At 46.2% G+C, this 23,106-nt stretch overlaps 1 protein-coding gene across 7 annotated transcripts in view; it reads right to left on the minus strand.

The window, feature by feature from the left end:
• The window catches only part of arid1b (AT rich interactive domain 1B (SWI1-like)), a 115,242-nt gene that overhangs the window by 6,707 nt on the left and 85,429 nt on the right, over positions 1-23,106 (minus strand). For 6 of the 7 annotated variants that reach the window (XM_055884492.1, XM_055884488.1, XM_055884487.1 and 3 more), the window contains 10 exons: positions 17,587-17,956; positions 12,846-13,084; positions 12,470-12,591; positions 10,067-10,276; positions 9,548-9,761; positions 3,839-3,977; positions 3,513-3,688; positions 2,892-3,042; positions 2,524-2,640; positions 2,320-2,413 (listed from right to left, as the gene is read on the minus strand). In XM_055884492.1, coding sequence (XP_055740467.1) covers positions 2,320-2,413; positions 2,524-2,640; positions 2,892-3,042; positions 3,513-3,688; positions 3,839-3,977; positions 9,548-9,761; positions 10,067-10,276; positions 12,470-12,591; positions 12,846-13,084; positions 17,587-17,956 — 1,832 coding nt within the window. Of the gene's footprint in view, positions 1-2,319; positions 2,414-2,523; positions 2,641-2,891; positions 3,043-3,512; positions 3,689-3,838; positions 3,978-9,547; positions 9,762-10,066; positions 10,277-10,848; positions 11,014-12,469; positions 12,592-12,845; positions 13,085-16,731; positions 17,224-17,586; positions 17,957-23,106 lie in introns of all 7 variants that reach the window. The other variant, XM_055884493.1, reaches the window with a different exon arrangement.

A 23,106-nucleotide genomic window follows, 5' to 3' on the forward strand; every position in this document is an offset into this window, starting at 1 on the left:
AAAAATCTGTCGTTTCCAGCTACAATAGTAATTTACAACATTAACAATGTCTACACTGTATTTCTGATCAATTTGATGTTATTTTAATGAACAAAAAAATTGCTTTATTTTCAAAATCAAGGACATTTCTAAGTGACCCCAAACTTTTGAACAGCAGTGTATATATAAATTCACAGCAGAGAGAAAATCGGGAGAAAATAGACTTCTTGGATCTTACAATTCACAAAAATAAAGACAACAGATTGGAATATACCATCTTCCACAAGTCACAGAGTAGGAATACACTTTTACCCCCAGACAGTAACCACCCGGTCTACGCGGAACATACCGGCAAAGCTAATGATTATGCGCACCAGGTTCCTGACACGCAGGTATGTTAAGAGTGTCATTGAACAGGCCTATACCCGTGCTAGAGAGACTGAACGTCAACGCCTACTCACTGGCACTAACAGAAACCAGGACGCCCGGTCAAGTCAAATCCATTGTATTGAAACACTGCAACATCCTCAGAAGTGATCCAAATCGAGGAGAAGTCACAGCATTGCCCGCTCACATGTTTTCCCCCGCCGTGCGCGCAATCTAGCCGATTCCGTTACGCACAGCATGCAGCTACCCAAGAAGCATGACACTTGGCTCTCGGGCTCGCCCAATGGCAATTACAAGTGTGGCCACTGTGTACAATGTGACAGTACGAGCAATACTAACTTTTTAAATTGTAGCACCACAAATATCATATACATGCTCAAATGCGTCAGCGGGGCTGCTTATATTGGTCAAACTAAACAAGCATAGCAACTATGCATCGTAGAACATAAGGCTGCCATTTGTAATAAAACCATGGCTCACCTACCCCCTACGCTTTATAGCTATAGAACACTTATACTTTTCACTAATAGGAGGGGATATCGTATGTAAACAAACAGAGGCTGTAACGTAACAAAATGTGGAAAAGGGGAAGGGGTCTGAATACTTCCCGAATACACTGTATATATGTACACACACGGATACACCCCTTCAAATTAGTGGATTTGGCTATTTCAGCCACAGCCATTGCTGACAGGTGTACAAAATCGAGTACACAGCCATGCAATCTCCATAGACAAACATTGGCAGTAGAATGGACTTACTAAAGAGCTCAGTGACTTTCAACGTGGCACTGTCATAGGATGCCAGCTTTCCAACAAGTCAGTTCGTCAAATTTCTGCCCTGCTAGGGCTGCTATTGTGAAGTGGAAACATCTAGAGCAACCACGGCTCAGTCGGGAAGTTGTGGGCCACACACGCTCACAGAATGGCTCCGGAGAGTGCTGAAGCACATCTGTCCTCGGTTGCAACACTCACTACAGAGTTCCAAACTGCCTCTGGAAGCAACGTCAACACATTAACTTTTCACCCGGGAGCTTCATGAAATGGATTTTGATGGCCCGAGCAGCCGCGCACACAAGCCTAAGATCACTAGCAACAAGACATGTGAGGGGCGAAAGATTTCATTTCTTCCTGGTATGGGACATCTGTGTGTGCACGTGCGTTCACCAAAAACATTTATGGGCATATTTAACAGGCCTGGCCCTGGATGTTCTGCCGCCCTAGGCGAGACAAAAAAACTCCTATCCCCGTTAAACTAGAATGGTGTGCAGCAGGGGTCGGAAATAGGTTTGGCATTGTGGCAATTTTTTTCTCAGCTAATAGATGGCAGAACAGAACAGAATAGAAACTCAATTCCCTATTCATAGGCAAACACATCTGGTTAGTAGGTTATAGAAATCAGTTCAATGTCAATAACAGATCTTAATATATTCAATCTGATTACACTGATAAAATCGGCAATGTCTCTATTAATTTAAAAAATGTAAGCTTGCTGGCTATTAATCCGTTGCTTAACCCAACACCTGAAGTTCTTTCCTGAAACCTGCCTGGGTTTAAACATCTCTTTTCAGAAAGTGAAAAGCTACATTTTTTTTGGTCTTAAACAATATTGAAGGCCACAGCTCAGCTTCAGAATGTCAGAGACTAATCAATATATTGTATCTCCGCACGCATCAGGGCCCCGTCTTTTGTTTGTTTTTAAATCATGCTGTACTAGACAGTTTTCTTGACATTTAGTTGTAATTATTCTGATAGGGCTCAAGTTTTACCGGTACGGACCTTACTTTCACCCCTGCATGATGTGCTGACCATTTCTTAGTAGACCGCTAATCGAGTTGAGTTTAAACTTCACTTTGCATTGAAATGGCTAAGTTAGTCTATTTTCCCAGGTCACTTCCCATAGATTCAGTAGCTTAAGCACAATGCCCTCTAGGAACGGGAGGCTGGGACTGACCTGTTGCTGTGGATACATTCCAGGCTGGTGAGCGCCGTAGGGCATGGGGCCGTGAGGGTATTGCTGCTGCCCGTAACTCTCATGTCCATGTGGTCTGTGGTGGAAGAGGATGACACCAGTTAGAACACAGAGAGATGGGGACAAGGGCGTGTTTCGGCGCAATGCTAAACTGATGATCACCATTAGCCTTGCTGAACGTCTTACCTCTGCTGAGGGTATCTGTTGGCAGAGTACATGCTGGGGTCACCGCTGGAAGGTCCCATATTGTTCTGACCCCCAGGGGGAGCCATACCCCCCTCTGGACCCATCACATGGTCTGGTCTGGAAGGTAGGAGGAAACAATTATTTTTGGCATTTATATAACTGTCTGATCAATGTCTCTGACTGAAACGTCGTGCAATGTTTATGACTCGTGATTTACAATGAATAATATATTTCTATAATAGAGTGCCATGCCTCAACTTTTGATCTGAAGGTGGCACCTCGACTTCAGTTGTTTGAGCACGAAACACCCCTTTTCCTACAGGTATAACACCCAGCGATGCATCTACTATGGTTAGTAGAATACCCACCTTCTGTCGTAGCCAGGCCCGTAGGGGTACTGTGGCCGCGGGCCGGGGCCCATCCCTGGCATGGCTCCTGAGGGAGCACCACGGGGGTACATATCCTGCACGGCACCGCTGGGCATCTGACCTGGTCCATAGGACTCACTGCCCCCTGGCCCTGTGGAGGGAGAATAGACATGGTATTGTATATACTGGATGTAGAGTACGTGTCAACAGTAAGTCAGCACCCTGTCACCAGGTCAAATTGCTTGGTACGTGTAAATGCACTTGGCAAATACAGGCGATTCAGATGTCATCGGCATTCATGTCAGGCGTTATCCGAGGCAAGGGTGTGTAGTACATCAGTTGACCACTGGGTGGCAACTTAGTCTAAGGAAACAATCATCCCTACAGAGTGTTTTTACATCGGATCTGATGGCCTTACCAAAAACAAGGACGAAAAAGACATTTAAACCTACATGGAGAATTTAAAAAGTACCAGACCATATCCTATTCAGACAATACGTGAATTTTAACTAAGATGTAGATTTTCATCTAATATGCAGTGCACACAAGCAATGGGGATAACACCAGTGTATGAGTGCACTGTGTTATGCTACGTGTTTTAAGATCGCCTGGGCCACTCACCTTTCTGGGGCCCTCCATAGAGGTCCTTGTTGGCGTCGTACTGCATCCTCATGGAGGGGTCTGAACTACTGCCACTCTGCTGGTAGGGGGCGCCAGAGGGCATGGGCCCTCGCTTGTGGAAGGCAGGGTCACTGATCTCTGAGAAGGGATCCTGGACACGGATACCACCACTGTTCCTGAGGCAGACACATACAGGAGGGGTGAGGAGGACAAGAAAGGATGATACAAAGGGTATCCATGTGTGTACACAGTAAGACTAAGTCACACACACACAGAAACACAGACATCCCTACAACACTAAGTGGCCCCCGGGCCCTGGCCTCTACCTGTTTCCTGGCTGTGGGGTCATGTGTCCGTGGGGTGTGGTGGCTGGGGTGGGGCGCTTCATACCCTCTGGCATCTCACTCATGGAGCTGCTGCCTGTAGACTGGGGGGTATTGGGGCCCTGCAGGGAGCCGGAGTTGGCTGGGGGGGAAATTAGCAATGTTAGTCAAAATTGTTAAAAAAGGTCCAAAAAATACAGTTGTGGTAAATGTAACAGCCGGCTAATGGAGTAAGATACTGAACACTTTTTGTATTTAAGAAATATTGACAAAATTATACAACAAACATGGGGGCCCGACAGGGAGCCTGAGTTAGCTCAAGAGACAAGAGGGAAAAGACACAGCCAAACAGCATATTTTATTTTTATTTAACCAGGCAAGTCAGTTAAAGAACAAATCCTTATTTACAATGACGGCCTAGGAACAGTGGGTTAACTGCCTTGTTTAGGGGCAGAACGACAGATTTATTTACCTTGTCAGCTCGGGGGATTCGATCTAACAACCTTTCGGTTACTGGCCCAACGCTCTAACCATTAGGCTACCTGCTGTACATTGGGTATAGAAAGTCACCACCCCCTTTCAAAATGTTCACCTTTTGTTGCCTTACAGCCTGAAATGAAAACACATCAAATGTGACTTTTCCCCCTTTATTTACACACAGTAACCCACAATATCCAAGTGGAAAAATATATATATAAAAACTCTAAAAATGTATTTGAAAGTAAAACCGTAAAATATCTTATTTGGATAAGTGAACAACCCCCCCCCCCCCCTCAGAATTGCAATTGCAAACTTGCTGAGGTTTAACTAACCACCTTCCAGATCACAAATCAAGCTAATTGGCTTCCATCTGTGATCAATTGTAATGACTGATTAGTTCAGAATAAAAGCAGTTGTTCATAGAGGACTCCACTGCTCGGTAGTGCAATTCAAAGCAAAGAATCCACTATGGGCGGAAAGGTACTTTCAAATGATCTACGAGATAAAGCAGCGGAAAGGCACAAGTCAGGGGATGGATATTAAATGATTTTGTCTATCCCTCTGAGCACAGGTAAGACCATTATTAAGAAGTGGAAGGCGTATGGCACCACCCAGAACCTGCATAGATAAGGCCCTCCCTCCAAACTGGATGACCGGGCAAGGAGGAGACTGATCAGAGAGGCTAAGAAACCAATTGCGACTTTGAAGGAGCTTCAGGCCTTAATGGCAAAGACTGGTCAGTGTGTGCATGTGACCACGATATCACAAGCGCTCCACAAATCTGGCCTCTATTGGACGGTGGCAAGAAAAAAAAACACTCCCCCAAAAAAGCCACATCAAGTCTTGTTTGAAGCTTTGCCAAAAAGCACATTGTAGATTCTGAGGCCAAGTGGCAAAAGGTTCTGTGGCCAGATGAGACCAAAATTGAACTTCTTGGCCTGAACGCAAAACGATATGTTTGGCGAATACCCAATACATCTTTCCACCCAAATAACACCATGCCTACAGTAAAGAACACCATGCCTACAGTAAAGAACACCGTGCCTACAGTAAAGAACACCGTGCCTACAGTAAAGAACACCGTGCCTACAGTAAAGAACACCGCGCCTACAGTAAAGAACACCGTGCCTACAGTAAAGAACACCGTGCCTACAGTAAAGAACACCGTGCCTACAGTAAAGAACACCGTGCCTACAGTAAAGAACACCGTGCCTACAGTAAAGAACACCACGCCTACAGTAAAGAACACCACGCCGGCAGTAAAGAACACCACGCCGGCAGTAAAGAACACCACGCCGGCAGTAAAGAACACCACGCCGGCAGTAAAGAACACCACGCCGGCAGTAAAGAACACCACGCCGGCAGTAAAGAACACCACGCCTGCAGTAAAGAACACCACGCCTGCAGTAAAGAACACCACGCCTGCAGTAAAGAACACCACGCCTGCAGTAAAGAACACCACGCCTGCAGTAAAGAACACCACGCCTGCAGTAAAGAACACCACGCCTGCAGTAAAGAACACCACGCCTGCAGTAAAGAACACCACGCCTGCAGTAAAGAACACCACGCCTGCAGTAAAGAACACCACGCCTGCAGTAAAGAACACCACGCCTGCAGTAAAGAACACCACGCCTGCAGTAAAGAACACCACGCCTGCAGTAAAGAACACCACGCCTGCAGTAAAGAACACCACGCCTGCAGTAAAGAACACCACGCCTGCAGTAAAGAACACCACGCCTGCAGTAAAGAACACCACGCCTGCAGTAAAGAACACCACGCCTGCAGTAAAGAACACCACGCCTGCAGTAAAGAACACCACGCCTGCAGTAAAGAACACCACGCCTGCAGTAAAGAACACCACGCCTGCAGTAAAGAACACCACGCCTGCAGTAAAGAACACCACGCCTGCAGTAAAGAACACCACGCCTGCAGTAAAGAACACCACGCCTACAGTAAAGAACACCACGCCTACAGTAAAGAACACCACGCCTACAGTAAAGAACACCACGCCTACAGTAAAGAACACCACGCCTACAGTAAAGAACACCACGCCTACAGTAAAGAACACCACGCCTACAGTAAAGAACACCACGCCTACAGTAAAGAACACCACGCCTACAGTAAAGAACACCACGCCTACAGTAAAGAACACCACGCCTACAGTAAAGAACACCACGCCTACAGTAAAGAACACCACGCCTACAGTAAAGAACACCACGCCTACAGTAAAGAACACCACGTCTACAGTAAAGAACACCACGCCTACAGTAAAGAACACCACGCCTACAGTAAAGAACACCACGCCGACAGTAAAGAACACCACGCCGACAGTAAAGAACACCACGCCGACAGTAAAGAACACCACGCCGACAGTAAAGAACACCACGCCGACAGTAAAGAACACCACGCCGACAGTAAAGAACACCACGCCTACAGTAAAGAACACCACGCCTACAGTAAAGAACACCACGCCTAGTGGTAAAGCACAGCAGTGGCAGCACGGCTGTTGTGGGGGTGTTTCTCTTCGGCAGGGACTGGAGCGCCTGTCAGGATAGAAGGGTAAATGAACAGTGCAAAATACCGACAGATTGAGGAGAACCTGCAGCCCACTGCCAGGAAGTTGAAAATAGGAAGATGGTTCACGTTTCCACATGACAATGACCCAAAGTACACCGCCAAAGCAATCGTACGGTGGCTGAAGGACAAGAAGGTGAATGTCCTTGAGTGGCGTAGTCAGAGCCCTGACGTAAATCCCATCGAGAATCTGTGGAATGACTTGAAGAGTGCAGTCCACGAGCTGTCACCATGCAATTTGACTGAGCTTGAACAATTTTGCAAAGAAGAATGGGCAAATAAAGCACAGTCTAGGTGTGCAAAGTTAGTAGAGACGTATTTAAAGAGACTCATGGCTGTAATTGAAGCAAAAGGTGGTTCCAAGTATTAACTCAGGGGGGGTGTTCACTTATCCAAATAGGCTATTTTACTGTTTTTATATAAATAAATAAAAATCTGAGAATAAAAAAAAAAGGTCTCATGAATATTGTGGGTTACTGTGTGTAAATAAAATGAAAAGGTCGGATTTGATGTGTTTTCAACAAAAGGTGAACATTTTGAAAGGGGGTGGTGACTTTCTATACCCCCTGTGTGTACAGTATGAGTAAGCCTCGTCAAAACCAGAACGACCCAGAGGGAAGGAGCCCATCTCCTGTTTCTGTAGCATGAGGCAGCTTGTACAAGGACACCCCCTGGACAAAACGCACGTCTAGAGGTAGAGATATGTATCTATATCTGTGGGTGTATATGGCATTTGGGAAAGAAAGATGCTTCGAACTCAATGTCAGAGAAGAACAACATTTAACGAGATAAATATGAGTACTTAAATAAAAAAATATATGATACATGTACAATACAGCACAATGTTACCTCTCTGATTCAGGCTCTGATTCAGGCTAGATGGATCGTCAAGCCGGCTCTGCTGTGTATGACGACTGCTTAGTCTAGCAATAACGTTGGCTTCCCAAAAAGTAGTGCACTATATAGGGAATAGGGTGCCATTTGGGATGCATCCAATTAATTCAGAATTTTACATTCTGGCATCTCCTTATATCAAAATGACTGTTCTTCTCATTAACGATACAAGACCAGAATAAAAGAAACCTGACAGTTTTTTTTTTTTTTTTTACAATTCAGGAAATTAAAAAAAAAAACCTGTCTGTAATAATATGAGGCAGAGAGAGAGAGGCAGAGAGAATTGGCTGGCCAGGCCTTAAATGTGTTTGTAAATGAGAGGTGTTTCAAAAGTAAACAATGAAGTGGTTCAGCCACACGCCATCTCTCTCTGAGCGTGTGAACCCACATGACCCCACCATAATCAGGCGGGGAGAGAGCGAGAACAAGGGAGAGAGAGACAAAGAGAAAAAAAATGCTGCCTCACTGGTCCATCTGTCTGTGGGAAACTAGGTCAGACGGAGGTCACTGTTGTTTATATCCCAGACAGCCACACCACACTCCTCCCTCCCCTATTCATCTTCTCTAGGGGGAAGGGATATTCCCCCACTGCTTGACAGCTCTACCCCCCCACTTCCTCACACGGTCTTAGCTGTGTTTCCTCTCCCCCCCCCCCCCCTTTTTTTTCCCCGCTCTCCCTCTGACATCAACCATCTCGCCTGAGGGGGGGGGGGGAATCCTACAGCTGGCTGTATGACAGCTCTCCTCCCACTCACCCACCCTCCCTCTCTCTCGCAGTTTGACACAATCACCTGTCAGACAGAAATAGACCCACGTGCTGGGAGGACGCAGGGAGGGAGTAGCCAGCCCAGGGAGAATGGAGATGGATTAAATGGAGGGCCGGATGACTGAGCAGAGGATGTGCTTCGTTTAGACACACCGTATGGGGCTGCCTGTGGATGTATGGATATTCTCCTGTTCATGCCTTTGTATGATGACTATGGACAGGTGTACATATTTGTCAACCACAGCCGCAAGTAGCTTATCCCTCTCGTCTACACACACAGCCTTCACAGCTTGGACGCACAGCAGGTGTTACACACAATGACTTGTTGTAATGTTCCTATATCTCCAGAGGAATGAGTGAAGGGCGGTAACTCATTGCATGTGGGACATAGCATAGCAGATGAATGCCTTATTACAGGTCTGTATTGTACTGCCTGGACGGGTTGGTTGTTTAGAAACAAAACACGGACACGTGCGCAACTATGGGGCGAAACAGATGGGGTTGGCTGTTTTAAACTATAGTTCGTCTCCAAATGTTAATTGAAAATATTAAATACATTTTCACCATGAGCACTTGTTGTCTCTCAAATACGTCGTTACAGTTTTAGCCATATTAGCATCAGTCAAAACACCTCAAAACAAGACACGGTGTCAAGAACAAGATACGACTGGCTGAAACGAGCCACCTACGATTCGCCACACGGCAGCTTCTGGTCACTGCTGCTAGCCATCTGGCCGTTCAGAAGCATAACACCAGCACGGACTTCCGGCCACATCGATGCGCGCCCATCATTTTCGTGACGTTGTCAGCCAACCCGTCTGTGTCACAAGCAACAGGTCACAGCTCAGTGACGTGGCTACAGTTCCTAGTCAAGTAAGCCTTGTCCGAGCCAGCACGACCCATTGGGCATGAGCCTACCTCCTGGACAACGCCCACTGCTTTACGGATTTAAACAGAATTACAACACGCGATATACATATCTCCATCGCTCTACTCACCTGGTGAGGGCGGCTGGATCCTAGCCTGGTGCGCCTGGGCCTGTTTCTTGGTTTCTCCCGGTATCTCCAGCGGCGGCTCCTCTCCCCGCTCCACTTTACACTCGAAGGCAAACAGGTAATGGATGTACTGCTTCTTCAGAGAGCTGGCGGAGCTGCTGGACGTGCCCACGTTGAGGTGGGTAGACAGCTCCCTCCACTTCTTACTCTTGTTCACCTGTAGAGGGAGGGGGGTGGGAGGGGGGCATGGCCAACAGGAGACTGAGCAACCAGAGTTGGGTATGAAAGCGTATATGACCTGGTAGCACTAGGATGGATGGGCGACATCGGCCGTAAATAGCGATTGTCCGATGAAAATACGAATTTGAGGAGGTGTAGATGCACACCGACTGCCTAGTGTTTAAAGTCTCCAGCCTATCGTTCCTTCTGTGATCAACCAGCATTTTCCCCACTAACGGTTCAGATTGGGGGGAGGGGAAGCTGATCCTAGATCTGTACCTAGGGGAAGCCACTTAGACTCACCATAGCCAGGCCTCCTATCTCTCGGACAGACAGATAGAGGCGGCATAGGTCCAGGGGCTTCTTGCCCACGGCAGGCAGCATGGGTACGGGCGTGCCCCTCTCCTCCATGAAGGCCAGGTAGCGGTCCACCCACATCCTCCTCTCGGGCTCCCCGCCCATCTCATACAGGATGCGGATCTTCTCATTGGTCATGGTGGCCGGGCTGGGCTTCTAAAGGGGTGGGGCATATAGTAGAGGGACGGAGGTCAGTCAGGGCTACCACTGTTGTCATTGGTTATGGACGCTTTCATACAGACTGATGTGATCAACATCCAGGTTTACATTATTAGACTTTGTTGTTGTATTATATTCCATTCAAACCCAGTTGGCTGGCAGCTATACAGCCAGGTAGGTCCCACGGCCGTCAACAGAAACGGAGCATGTGTCACATGTGACACAGGTCCACTCACGGGATTGGAAAACATTCTCATTAACACAATCAATCATCCAAACAATAATACGCAATACAAACTAGAGCGTTTCATGTGACGAGAAGAATTTGAGATATTGTAGGGCAGCAGGACTGCCAGGTAACCAGCATCGTATGGGAAAGAGGTAGGAGGAAAGAGAGCTTTAGAAGGGAATCCTTTGTCCGGCTCCAATAGCATAAATGTCTTAATAAGAAAGTCTCGGTCACAAATTACGACAACACAATCACATTTCAGGCGTCAAAAAACAAAGACACACAAGAAAATGTAAAAAATGTAAACAACAAGCTGAGTAAAAGTGCTTGAGGCACTTACAGGGCTGGTGGGGGTCTTTGGCCAGGCCCCAGCGACAGCAGGGTGGCTGCTAATGATATCTCTGCTGTCCTGCGCCCCGTGACAAGAGGACAGACTAGCAGGGCTGGGGGACAGGGGACAGGGGGTGGGGGGCTGGGACAAACACTGAGAGGAGCTGTAGCGGTCCTGCGACGGGGAATAGACGGGACAAAAACAAAAAACACACGCACACACACACGCGCAAACACACGCCGCACGCACACGTGATGAGAGAGATTTCAGTCTGACTTTCATACACTTTCTCACAAAAACAAAGTCAAACAATCATGCAAAACCGTTCCTCAAAGGCATCCTGTGAGCGAGCACTCTGCAGCCTGTGTAACTACCCTACGGAGAAACCCCACAGAGAAATCTGAGCCAGTGTGCAACCTTTCGCCTGCCTCGCTCTCTCTTTCTCTGCGTTCCCCCCCTTTCTCTCCCCGATGGCCCTTCTCCCAGTCACACCTGGAGTCTTTCAGGCAGGTTTGACTGGCTTCAAAATATTCCAACACAACTGGAAAACCACACGGTGGAAACTACACGGCGAGAGGAGCCATACAGACGGGTTTGAGCAACAGCATTCTAGGGCAGGCAGCCAAACAGGAGCAGGCAAGGAGCTTTAGCACCAAAGGCCACAGCCGTTATTACTAGTACTCTTATGTTCTCACGAGTTGAAGCATGAAGCCATGCTAGCTACTGCTGCGGTCTTTGCCCTGACAGCAGAAACGCACAAAGCCAGGCAAATATAGGAGGAGTGATCATTAACTAGAACCGAGACAGAACAGAAATAACAGACGTTCCTCACAGACGAGCTGGGCTGACAGACATCTTCAGTTGTGATCAAAAGGCCTTTCTCACCAGCCGGTAATGAGGTGAACAGACTCAAATGAACGCGGGAAGGAGAAGAAAAAAAGTTGTTCACATTCACACAACTATGTCTGGAACTAAGAGGAGTACAAATACCAAACTAAACCAGCGAGAGGGGAATTTGAAACAAGGGAGGGAGGGGGGGTGAAACGAGAGAGAAAAAAACGGAAAACCCCAAAAGAAGCTCTGACAAGAGAAATGGGAGCCGTGAGAGAGAGCATTGAGAACAGTAACAAGTTCTTTGCAGTTGACTGGAGACAGGTTATTTTGGTATGCCTGTCTGTGTCACACATCCAAAATCAGTCAAAAAAGACACACTCACTCATACAGTCATGAGTGGGGTAATAATGATGAACAATATGCTGAAAAGAGAGCATGAAAAGCCTTTTTTAAATCAAAATGGCACCGCTATAAAGGAGTATTTATTTTGGATTCCACTCTCCCAGTGGGCACAGAAGAAGACTATGATAGAGATAGAGAAAGTGAACCGATGTCAGTGCTTCTTCCTATAGAAAATCCTCACAACGACTCAAGAATGTTTCTCTCAATTCTCTGTGTTCCTTTTTGTCTGCTGCCTCGTTAGATGCGGTGTTTGCTGCGCTTTGCCACATTCAGGTTCCTCATCCAAACGCATGCATTATTAGGACATGCTTTCAGAGGTATTGGCAGGAAATGAGGACGTGTAAAAGGGACGGAGAGGAAAAGCGGCTGCCTCTGTTAGAGCGGTAGCTGGTACCTTGGGTTTAGGTGGTGGTTCGACGGCAGGGGCAGGAGTGTTGCCCTCCCTGTGCTGCTCTGGAGGTCTCCGTTTGGGGTCAGGGGGAGCCACCATCCCCTCTCCTCCCATCTGCATGGGCCCTGTGGTGACGGGAAAGGGGGTTAGGCTCTTGTTCGCTGTTATACTGGGGCTTGTCTGTCTGGTATACATGTACAGAGACATTGGACATTGGGCTAGTTAGCTAGCTTCGACACAGATCTGTTTGTTTGTGTTTTACAGCCAACTCCTATGGCCATGAATGATCATATGAGTTGGCTATACAACACAAACAGATCTGGGAACAGGCTATTAGTTAGCTGCTTTGTCAGAATGTATGTCACAGAGTGTGGCATACCTGAGGGTGGGGGTGCGTTGTAGAGCGGGTGGGGCCCCTGTGGGGTAATCCTTCCAGAGGTGTTAGCCCCTGGCTGCTGGCTGTAGAGGCCTCCAGGGCTGGGGCCCACACCTCCGGGGCCGGGGCCCACACCGCCGGGGCCGACACCACCGGGGCCCACACCTCCGGGGCCGGGGCCCACACCGCCGGGGCCCATGGGGTTCATGCCTGGGTGGTGCGGCATGGGGGTCATTCCCTGCCTGAAAACCAGAGCAAGAGTTTGGATTAGTCATTTACCATCACCTTAATACATAACATCATTACCAAAGGCATTATATTCATACAGTACACTCAACTATCAGTGGAGGCTAGTGAGCGGAGGACAGCTCACAGTTTTGTCTGGAATGGAATGAAAGGAACCGTATCAAACACAGGGAAACCCTATTCATTCCGGTTCAGCCACTACGATGAGTCGGTCCTCCGGTTTAAAGTGCCACCAGTCTCCGCTGTTATACAGTGCATTCAAGTTGAACTGACAGACAGAGGGAAGTATTGGTAGATTGAGGGATTTTAGTTGTGAGCAAGAGACAATATGAATAATGCATGTCGGTAATGAAAAGCAGTCCCGCGGCAGCTTTTCTCAACGCCACAAAGAAAACGCGCTGTTAAAACAGAAGGAGAGCGAACATTTACAACACTAAATCCTGGGGGGGGGGGAATAATATGCACATCAAAAGGCTGGGGAGCAGTGAGAAGAAACCCCCTGTATTCACTGCTCCCACCCACCACCAGGCTCCCTGTGCGGCACACAGAGGGCGCATCCTAATAATGTCGCCTTCCTCCCAAAGTGTGCACTCGTTCACCTCCCTTCACAGATTCAATGGGAAATTACCGGTATAAGAAATATAGTGGAAACTCCCTGTAGCTCATGCCTACACAAATCCAACACTTTTAGATTTGTGGGAAGTAGTGAATGAGTGCACACTTCAGGAGAAAATAAAGATTATTGGGAAGTACTCAAACACAGCACACGCCTCGATTCCTCCCTCTTCATTTCCCTTAGAGGGGAAATTAAATGAGTCATGTCCCCGACCTCTACTGGAGTAACACGTCCATACCCAACCAGTCCCAAATGGCACCATATTCCCTACATGGAGCACTACTTTTGACCAGGGCCCAAAGGGTGTCATTTGGGATACAACCATTGTCTTCTCCCACCCCCATACCAACATTAATTCCTCCCCCAGCCCACTGATGCTAATAATGAGACCATCTACATGACCAATTAAATCAATACTAAACTAACGGAGCTAACAATCCAAAAAACTCTACCTTGGATTTACCTTCCCTCTCTCGCTCTGTTTGACAGAAATGTTCCCTCAAATGTTTTGGAGGCACTGAGCAAATGTCAGGTCTGTGCAACTTCCATCGCGTGCTTACTGTGAACACTGAGGCTGTACCCACTTTAAGTTACCGTTTCAGACAGTGGTCAAGAAGGCTACTGTGGCTATTTGATCATAATGTAGGCCTACCAGAGTGGCCTACAGTCAAAAGAAATGTAGAAAGTGCAGCGCCCAATATGTTAACACGGAAATAGCTGTTCTATTGTTCAGCCTACAGTAGCAGCCAATGTGTGGTGTTCAATGTAGGCCTACATTCCATGAGACTTTGAGAAAAAAAAAAAAAACTTGCAGGGCTTGACATTAACCCGTTTATCCACTTGTCCTTCAGACAAGGAGTTGACTGAACATGTTGTTGTGTTGTTTGATGCAAGAAACCACATGACCATTATTACAGAGAATCAGAAAATTATCCTGCCCTCTGCCTATTGGCTACATAGCTTATTCAAGCCTGTCTCAAAATACAACACTGCCCCTTAAAGACAAAAAAAAGCTGTTTACCCGACTGGCTTTCAAAGATGTCTAGAAATGTACACCTTGTGTGTTCTTGTAGAAAGCAATGGCTCTCCCATTTCTGACTACAAATGATCTATAACCGGGCTAATAACTCACTAACTAGCAAAGGATATGAACAAATATGTGTGCACGTGGCTACATGCAGCTCTCGCTTGGATCTCAAAACAAGTGCATCTTCTTACGACCGCTCATGCTGTGTAAACAGTCCAGTTCAAAGTGAATGGCACAGTCATACGCACAACCTTAAAAACATATGTGCTGGGCTAATAAAGAGTACTAGGATAGAACAAGAAGGCCCTCGCACTGTTAAAGCTCCCAATTCACCGCTTTATTGACAAACGGTTTTGATCCAAAATGGATCTTCGTCAGGTCAAACACACCGAGGGTTCACATCCCAGAATATACACATTTCACCTCACATGACCATTGCGGACATGACGCATGGTGGGTGCAAAAAAACGTATGTACACAAACGCTGAATCCAACCCAATTCTCTTCTCAATAATAGATGCTCAGTATCTCCGCCCTTCATAGGAGTCTCATCATGTTCGATGCCAATGTGTCTCAAAGAGCTGATGTGACGAGCCTCCATGAATTGCTCCGCCACAGCGTTTCTCTGGTCAAGGGTCCTGATATTACTCCTGTGTTTTGCTATCCTTGTTTTTATAGCTCGTTTCGTTTTTCCTACATAGCATAGACCACAAATACATTTGATCAGGTATATCACATTTTTTGTGGGACATGTAATGACGGGCGGAGATACAATTCTCTTCTCAATAATAGATGATCAGTATTGGATTCAGCGTTTGTGTACCATGCCTCCTAGAGGTCTGAACCAGGAGTTTGATATCAGACCATTTCTTACATGAATATGTCACTTTGATTCGTCTTGCCTTCCAGGTCACCTACTTGGTCATTTTGCAAATATATATTTTGTTCTGGAACCATTACATGCACCCATCTCATTGTTATTTCATTATTAGAGATATACATACGTTTATTGCATGTGCCATGTCCGCAATGGTCATGTGAGGTGGGATGTGAACCCTCGGTGTGTTTGACCTGATGAAGATCCGTTTCGGATGGAAATGTTGAATTGGGAGCTTTTAACAGTGTGCGGGCCTTCTTGTTCTAAACAGATCCATATATGGCAATGGTCTATTTACATATAGGCCTACCGCAGCTCTGATTGGTTATGCCGCACCGGTTAGTGTGTAGAGTACTGGCTGAGTGGTGCCTGTCAACGCAATAGAATCCTACTCCGATGCCCTCTGCCTACCAGAACATCTCTTACATAGTTAGTTTTACATATTAAGTCTTGCATAGTTCCTTTTGTTTCAGAAGGTTGTATTGAAAGTGGCTAATATTGCGTTGATTCTATCACAATTCCCACAGTAAAGGGAAACGTTGATAGTTAACTACGGGGGAAAAGTTCAATCTCATGCTTCTCTGCATGGGCTGATATTTCTTCTGTGCGGCAGTCCCGGGGGAGCTGCGCGCCCCCACACACGCGCGCAGATTAGAGGGAGCACTGACAGTCTCGCTAGTAGTATATCCAATCCTTTTGCGTTGCCCATGTTTTTATTTCAATCAAGTTCTGCATTTCTAATCAGCATTGTTCATTTTTGACTTTGCAGGGTCATAATTTTGCTTGGCCTTTTTCTCTGATTTGTCAAGGGATTTCTTCGAAGGTGCAAGACATACAAATAAAGTACTGTCTACATCCGCTGGTCTCTGACGAAGCCATGCAGTAGCAGGAGAGAAAACATGCCCGTGTTTACTGGCCACAGTGGCCAGGTTAGTCTCACAACCCACAGTTGAGGAGTGGGACTCCTGTGCAGCAGAGCCTCAGTGGAGCCCAGGGTTAGTCTGTCTGAGTGAGCAGGAGAAAGTGTCTACAGTGCAGCCCAGGGTTAGGTTAGTGAAGTGACCAGTGGACAGCAGCATGCAGAGTCTGTATTACAGACTGCAGCCGTGACACTGACACCTACCCGTACTGCTCAGCCTGCTGCATCATGGGATGGATATGGCTCTTTGCACTGCTGACCTGGGGGTGGTAGGAAGGAGAGTGGGGAGGGTGATGGGGTTGGGGATGGGGGTGTGGGGAGGTTTGGGGGTGAGGGTGGGGCTGATGATGGGGATGGGTGGAGGGAGAGTGATGGGGTTGAGGGTGAGGTCGAGGATGTGGGTGGGGTCGAGGATGAGGGCTGTGTTGGGGGTGAGGATGGGGGTGTGGGGAGGTTTGGGGGTGATAATGAGGATGGGGTTGAGGATGGGGGCTGTGTTGGGGATGAGGATGGGGGTGTGGGGAGGTTCTGGGGTGATAATGGGGATGGGGTTGAGGGTGAGGATGGGGGCTGTGTTGGGGATGAGGTTGAGGGTGTGGGGAGGTTTGTGGGTGGGGATGGGGTGAGGGAGAGAGGGGAGGACGGACCCCAGGCCAAGACTGGCTGGGGTAGGCAGGGGAGCGCGCGTAGGGAGGCCTGGAGTGAGGGACGGAAGGAGAAGAAGTCTCTTTGGTTTCCAAACTCACAGAGAGACATGAGGAAAAAGTCTGTAGCGTTCTTTAGTACACACCTCATAACCTTAGTGTGTGAAAGATGGGTGGATGCGGGGTGTGGAGGAGTGAATGTGAACATGAGGAACTTAAGTGTAAGTATATCCCTTGGTTTCATCCCAGATGGCACAATATCCCCTATATAGTGCACTACATTTTACCAGAGCCATATGGGCCCTGGGGGGGAAAAAAATGGTGCACTATATAGTGGGTAGTATGTAATATGGGACGCACCCTATTAGCATGTATAACCCTTCTGTGGCCCTCCCTGGCCCCTGTCCTGACTCACCGGCCCTGGGCAGAGGGGTTGGGACCAGCGTTTGGACCCTGCATGGCGTTGGGGCCGGGGCCTGCCTCGTGGCCCGGCTTGCGATTAACGTTGGGCAGGGGTGGTCTCATGCCCTGACCCTGTCCGGCAGGCTGCGGCATGCTGGGAGAGGTGGGGGCCATGGTGTTGGTGGTGGCACAGGGGTAGGGGCGCCCGCTGGCCCCCGGACCCAAGCCTCGCCCAGCGGGCATGGAGCCACAGGGCTGTCCGGGGCCCTGGCCATGCATGGGGCTGCTGGCGTTCATGCCCAAACTGTTGCTCATGCCAGGGCCGGGGCCGCTGTAGTTGGCACTGGGAGCCCCGCCGTAGTTCGGGGGCCTGGGGTAGTTACCTAGAGACAGAGAAATACAGTAACTCATCAGGACTGAGAATCATCAGCTTGATTCACAGACACTTCATTCTTCTATCTATGTTGAAACTTCTTATGGCTGCAATCCCGTTAACGGGATGATATGACAACAGCCAGTGAAAGTGCAGGGCGCCAAAATCAAACAACAGAAATCTCATAATTAAAATTCCTCAAACATACATGTATTTTATACCATTTTAAAAGTCATCTTGTTGTTAATCCCACCAAAGTGTCCGATTTCAAATAGGCTTTTCAGCGAAAGCACCACAAACTATCATGTTAGGTCACCACCAACTCACAGAAAAATTCAGCCATTTTTCCAGCCAAAGAGAGGAGTCACAAAAAGCACAAATAGAGATAAAATTAATCACTAACCTTTGATGATCTTCATCAGATGACACTCATAGGACTTCATGTTACACAATACATACAGTGGGGCAAAAAAGTATTTAGTCAGCCACCATTTGTGCAAGTTCTCCCACTTAAAAAGATGAGAGAGGCCTGTAATTTTCATCATAGGTACACTTTAACTATGACAGACAAAATGAGAAAAGAAAATCCAGAAAATCACATTGTAGGATTTTTAATGAATTTATTTGCAAATTATGGTGGAAAATAGGTATTTGGTCACCTACAAACAAACAAGATTTCTGGCTCTCACAGACCTGTAACTTCTTCTTTAAGAGGCTCCTCTGTCCTTCACTCGTTACCTGTATTAATGGCACCTGTTTGAACTTGTTATCAGTATAAAAGACACCTGTCCACAACCTCAAACAGTCACACTCCAAACTCCACTATGGCCAAGACCAAAGAGCTGTCAAAGGACACCAGAAACAAAATTGTAGACCTGCACCAGGCTGGGAAGACTGAATCTGCAATAGGTAAGCAGCTTGGTTTAAGAAATCAACTGTGGGTGCAATTATTAGGAAATGGAAGACATACAAGACCACTGATAATCTCCCTCGATCTGGGGCTCCACGCAAGATCTCACCCCGTGGGGTCAAAATGATCACAAGAACAGTGAGCAAAAATCCCAGAACCACACGGGGGGGACCTAGTGAATGACCTGCAGAGAGCTGGGACCAAAGTAACAAAGCCTACCATCAGTAACACACTACGCCGCCAGGGACTCAAATCCTGCAGTGCCAGACGTGTCCCCCTGCTTAAGCCAGTACATGTCCAGGCCCGTCTGAAGTTTGCTAGAGAGCATTTGGATGATCCAGAAGAAGATTGGGAGAATGTCATATGGTCAGATGAAACCAAAATATAACTTTTTGGTAAAAACTCAACTCGTCGTGTTTGGAGGACAAAGAATGCTGAGTTGCATATAAAGAACACCATACATACTGTGAAGCATGGGGGTGGAAACATCATGCTTTGGGGCTGTTTTTCTGCAAAGGGACCAGGACGACTGATCCGTGTAAAGGAAAGAATGAATGGGGCCATGTATCGTGAGATTTTGAGTGAAAACCTCCTTCCATCAGCAAGGGCATTGAAGATGAAACGTGGCTGGGTCTTTCAGCATGACAATGATCCTAAACACACCGCCCGGGCAACGAAGGAGTGGCTTCGTAAGAAGCATTTCAAGGTCCTGGAGTGGCCTAGCCAGTCTCCAGATATCAACCCCATAGAAAATCTTTGGAGGGAGTTGAAAGTCCGTGTTGCCCAGGAACAACCCCAAAACATCACTGCTCTAGAGGAGATCTGCATGGAGGAATGGGCCAAAATACCAGCAACAGTGTGTGAAAACCTTGTGAAGACTTATAGAAAACGTTTGACCTCTGTCATTGCCAACAAAGGGTATATAACAAAGTATTGAGATAAACTTTTGTTATTGACCAAATACTTATTTTCCACCATAATTTGCAAATAAATCCATTAAAAATCCTACAATGTGATTTTCTGGATTTTCTTTTCTCATTTTGTCTGTCATAGTTGAAGTGTACCTATGATGAAAATTACAGGCCTCTCTCATCTTTTTAAGTGGGAGAACTTGCACAATTGGTGGCTGACTAAATACTTTTTTGCCCCACTGTATATGTCTTGTTCAATGTTCAGAAATGCCTCCAAAATATCCGGAGAAATTGCAGAGAGCCACGTAAAATAACAGAAATATTCATCATAAACTTTGATGAAAGATACATGTTTTGCATAGAATTAAAGATACACTTGTTCTTAATGCAACCTCTGTGTCAGATTTCAAAAAGCTTTATGGCAAAACACAATATTCAATAATCTGAAAACAGTGTTCAGCCACAAAAGCAAGCCATACAGTTACCCGCCAAATTGTGCAGTCAACAAAACTCATTAAAAGCATTATAAATCTTCACTTACCTTTGCTGATCTTCGTCGAAATGCACTCCCAGGACTCCCACAGGAAATGTTAGTTTGGTTCGGTAATGTCCATCATTTATGTCCAAATAGCTATTTTCGTTAGCGTGTTTGGTAAACAAATCCAACGTCAGGAAGCGCGTTCACTAAAAGCTGACGAAATGTCCAAAAGTTCCGTAACAGTTCGTAGAAACATGTCAAACGATGTATTGAATCAATCTTTAGAATGTTTTTAACATAAATCTTGAATAACGTTCCAACCGGAGAATTACATTGACTTCAGATGAGCGATGGAATAGAGCTCTCTCATGTGAACGCGCATGGTGAAAGCATGGTCAGGTCATGGCAGACCTGACTAATTCCCCTCTCATTCGGCCCCACCTCACAGTAGAGGCATCAGACAAGTTTCTACAGACTGTTGACATCTAGTGGAAGCCGTAGGAAGTGCAAACTCATCCATATCTCGCTGTGATTTCAATAGGATCTTGGTTGAAAATCGACCAGCCTCAGAATTCCCACTTCCCGTTTTCTCAGGTTTTTGCCTGCCATATGAGTTATGTTATACTCACAGTCATAATTCAAACAGTTTTAGAAACTTCAGAGTGTTTTCTATCTAATACTAGTAATACTATGCATATATTAGCAACTATGAATGAGGAGCAGGCCGTTTACTCTGGGCACCTCTGTGCACCTTTCATCCAAGCTACTCAATACTGCCCCTGCAGCCATAAGAAGTTAAGACTTTCAAAAGCAGGGGCCCTGGTCAAAAGTAGTGCACTACATAGGGAATAGGATGCTATTTGGGAATAGGATGCTATTTGGGATGCAAACAATGTGAACAGAGCATTGCCTCATGTTCCTCTGTTCCACTGGACGTTCTCCACTCCAGCCAGACCGGTTACTTTCACAATCTGTTATAGTGTATTTCCCAAGAGTGGGGGGGGAAACACACAGAGTTCCTTTTGTCATTTGAGACTTCCAAATACACTATCTCGGCCGTGGTGTTGGAGGGAAAGCTGCCATTTTGGCTCTTCCTGGACTTATTCTGGGTCTGCCCCTATAACGAACTCTGTTCAAAGGCAGAGAAGAGGAGGATGAGAGAAAGAGACGTAGAGGGAGGGGAGGTAAGGGATAGAAGAGAGAAGAACAGAAGAGGGGGATGAGAGGATAGGAGAGGGGAAATGTAGGCCTGAGTCCTGGCAGCCAGACAAACTGTTAAGCATGAAAAAGCCTGCAGTGTTGCAGTTCTTGACACACTCAAACTGATGCGCCTGGTACCTAAATCTTTGTCTTGCCCATTCACCCTCTGAATGGCGCACACAAACAATCCATGTCTCAATTGTCTCAAGGCTTAAAAATCCTTCTTTAACCTGTCTCCTGCCCTTCATCTACACTGATTGAAGTGGATTTAACATATGCCATCAATAAGGGATCATAACGTTCACCTGGATTCACCTGGTCAGTCTATGATTTGTACACTCAGTGTATATGGAAATGATCTGGCAGCGACAGCTCCTCTGTAGAGTCATGTTATACCCAGAATCCCCCTGGGGAACAGAGGGTGTGACCAGTGATGTTTATAAACCCTGGATTGCTGATGCTATGTATTGGTCAATGAGAAGCTGTGAAACCACTGGTCGGCCATATTGGCACTCCCCAGAAGGCGCAGTCCGCCATAGGAATTAATGGAATTCTACAGTATTTCAAGGACAAAATGACATGTATTTAAGTCGTTTTTGTTGTCGTGGGGAAAGTAACATAACTTTATTTTTATTATAGCTCAGACATAATTTAGAAGTATGCATAAAGGTGTCTGTAATATAATACATGTTGTAAAAAGTAAATGTAGACAATAAATGCATTTCTATATCTTCCTAAATCTTTTTTACAATGATGGGGGAATGCCAAGATGGAGGCACAGTGGCTTCAGTCATCTATTCTAGTGTGTGTGTGTATATTCTATCTATCTATAATATTAGACACACACACAATATATATTTATATATACACACTGCTCAAAAAAATAAAGGGAACACTTAAACAACACAATGTAACTCCAAGTCAATCACACTTCTGTGAAATCAAACTGTCCACTTAGGAAGCAACACTGATTGACAATACATTTCACATGCTGTTGTGCAAATGGAATAGACAAAAGGTGGAAATTATAGGCAATTAGCAAGACACCCCCCAAAACAGGAGTGATTCTGCAGGTGGTGACCACAGACCACTTCTCAGTTCCTATGCTTCCTGGCTGATGTTTTGGTCACTTTTGAATGCTGGCGGTGTTCTCACTTGTCTATTCCATTTGCACAACAGCATGTGAAATTTATTGTCAATCAGTGTTGCTTCCTAAGTGGACAGTTTGATTTCACAGAAGTGTGATTGACTTGGAGTTACATTGTGTTGTTTAAGTGTTCCCTTTATTTTTTTGAGCAGTGTATATATATATATATATATATATATATATATATATATATATATATATATATATACACACACACATTAGACAATACTATATTAGATACTACTGCATTGTTGGAGTTAGGAACACAAGCATTTCGCTACACCCGCAATAACGTCTGCTAAATATGTCTATGTGACCAATAAAATTTTATTTAATTTGACTTATACACTGAACAAAAACGTAAATGCAACATTCAACAATTTTAAAGATGTTTACTGAGTTACAGTTTTTTCACAACTGGGAAAACAGATATTCATATGTTGGTCACAGATACCTTTTTTTTTTTTAAGTAGGGGAGTGGATCAGAAAACCAGTCAGTATCTGGCATGACCAC

Source organism: Salvelinus fontinalis, chromosome 27 (genome assembly GCF_029448725.1).
Source record: "Salvelinus fontinalis isolate EN_2023a chromosome 27, ASM2944872v1, whole genome shotgun sequence".
Taxonomy (NCBI): Eukaryota; Metazoa; Chordata; class Actinopteri; order Salmoniformes; family Salmonidae; genus Salvelinus; species Salvelinus fontinalis.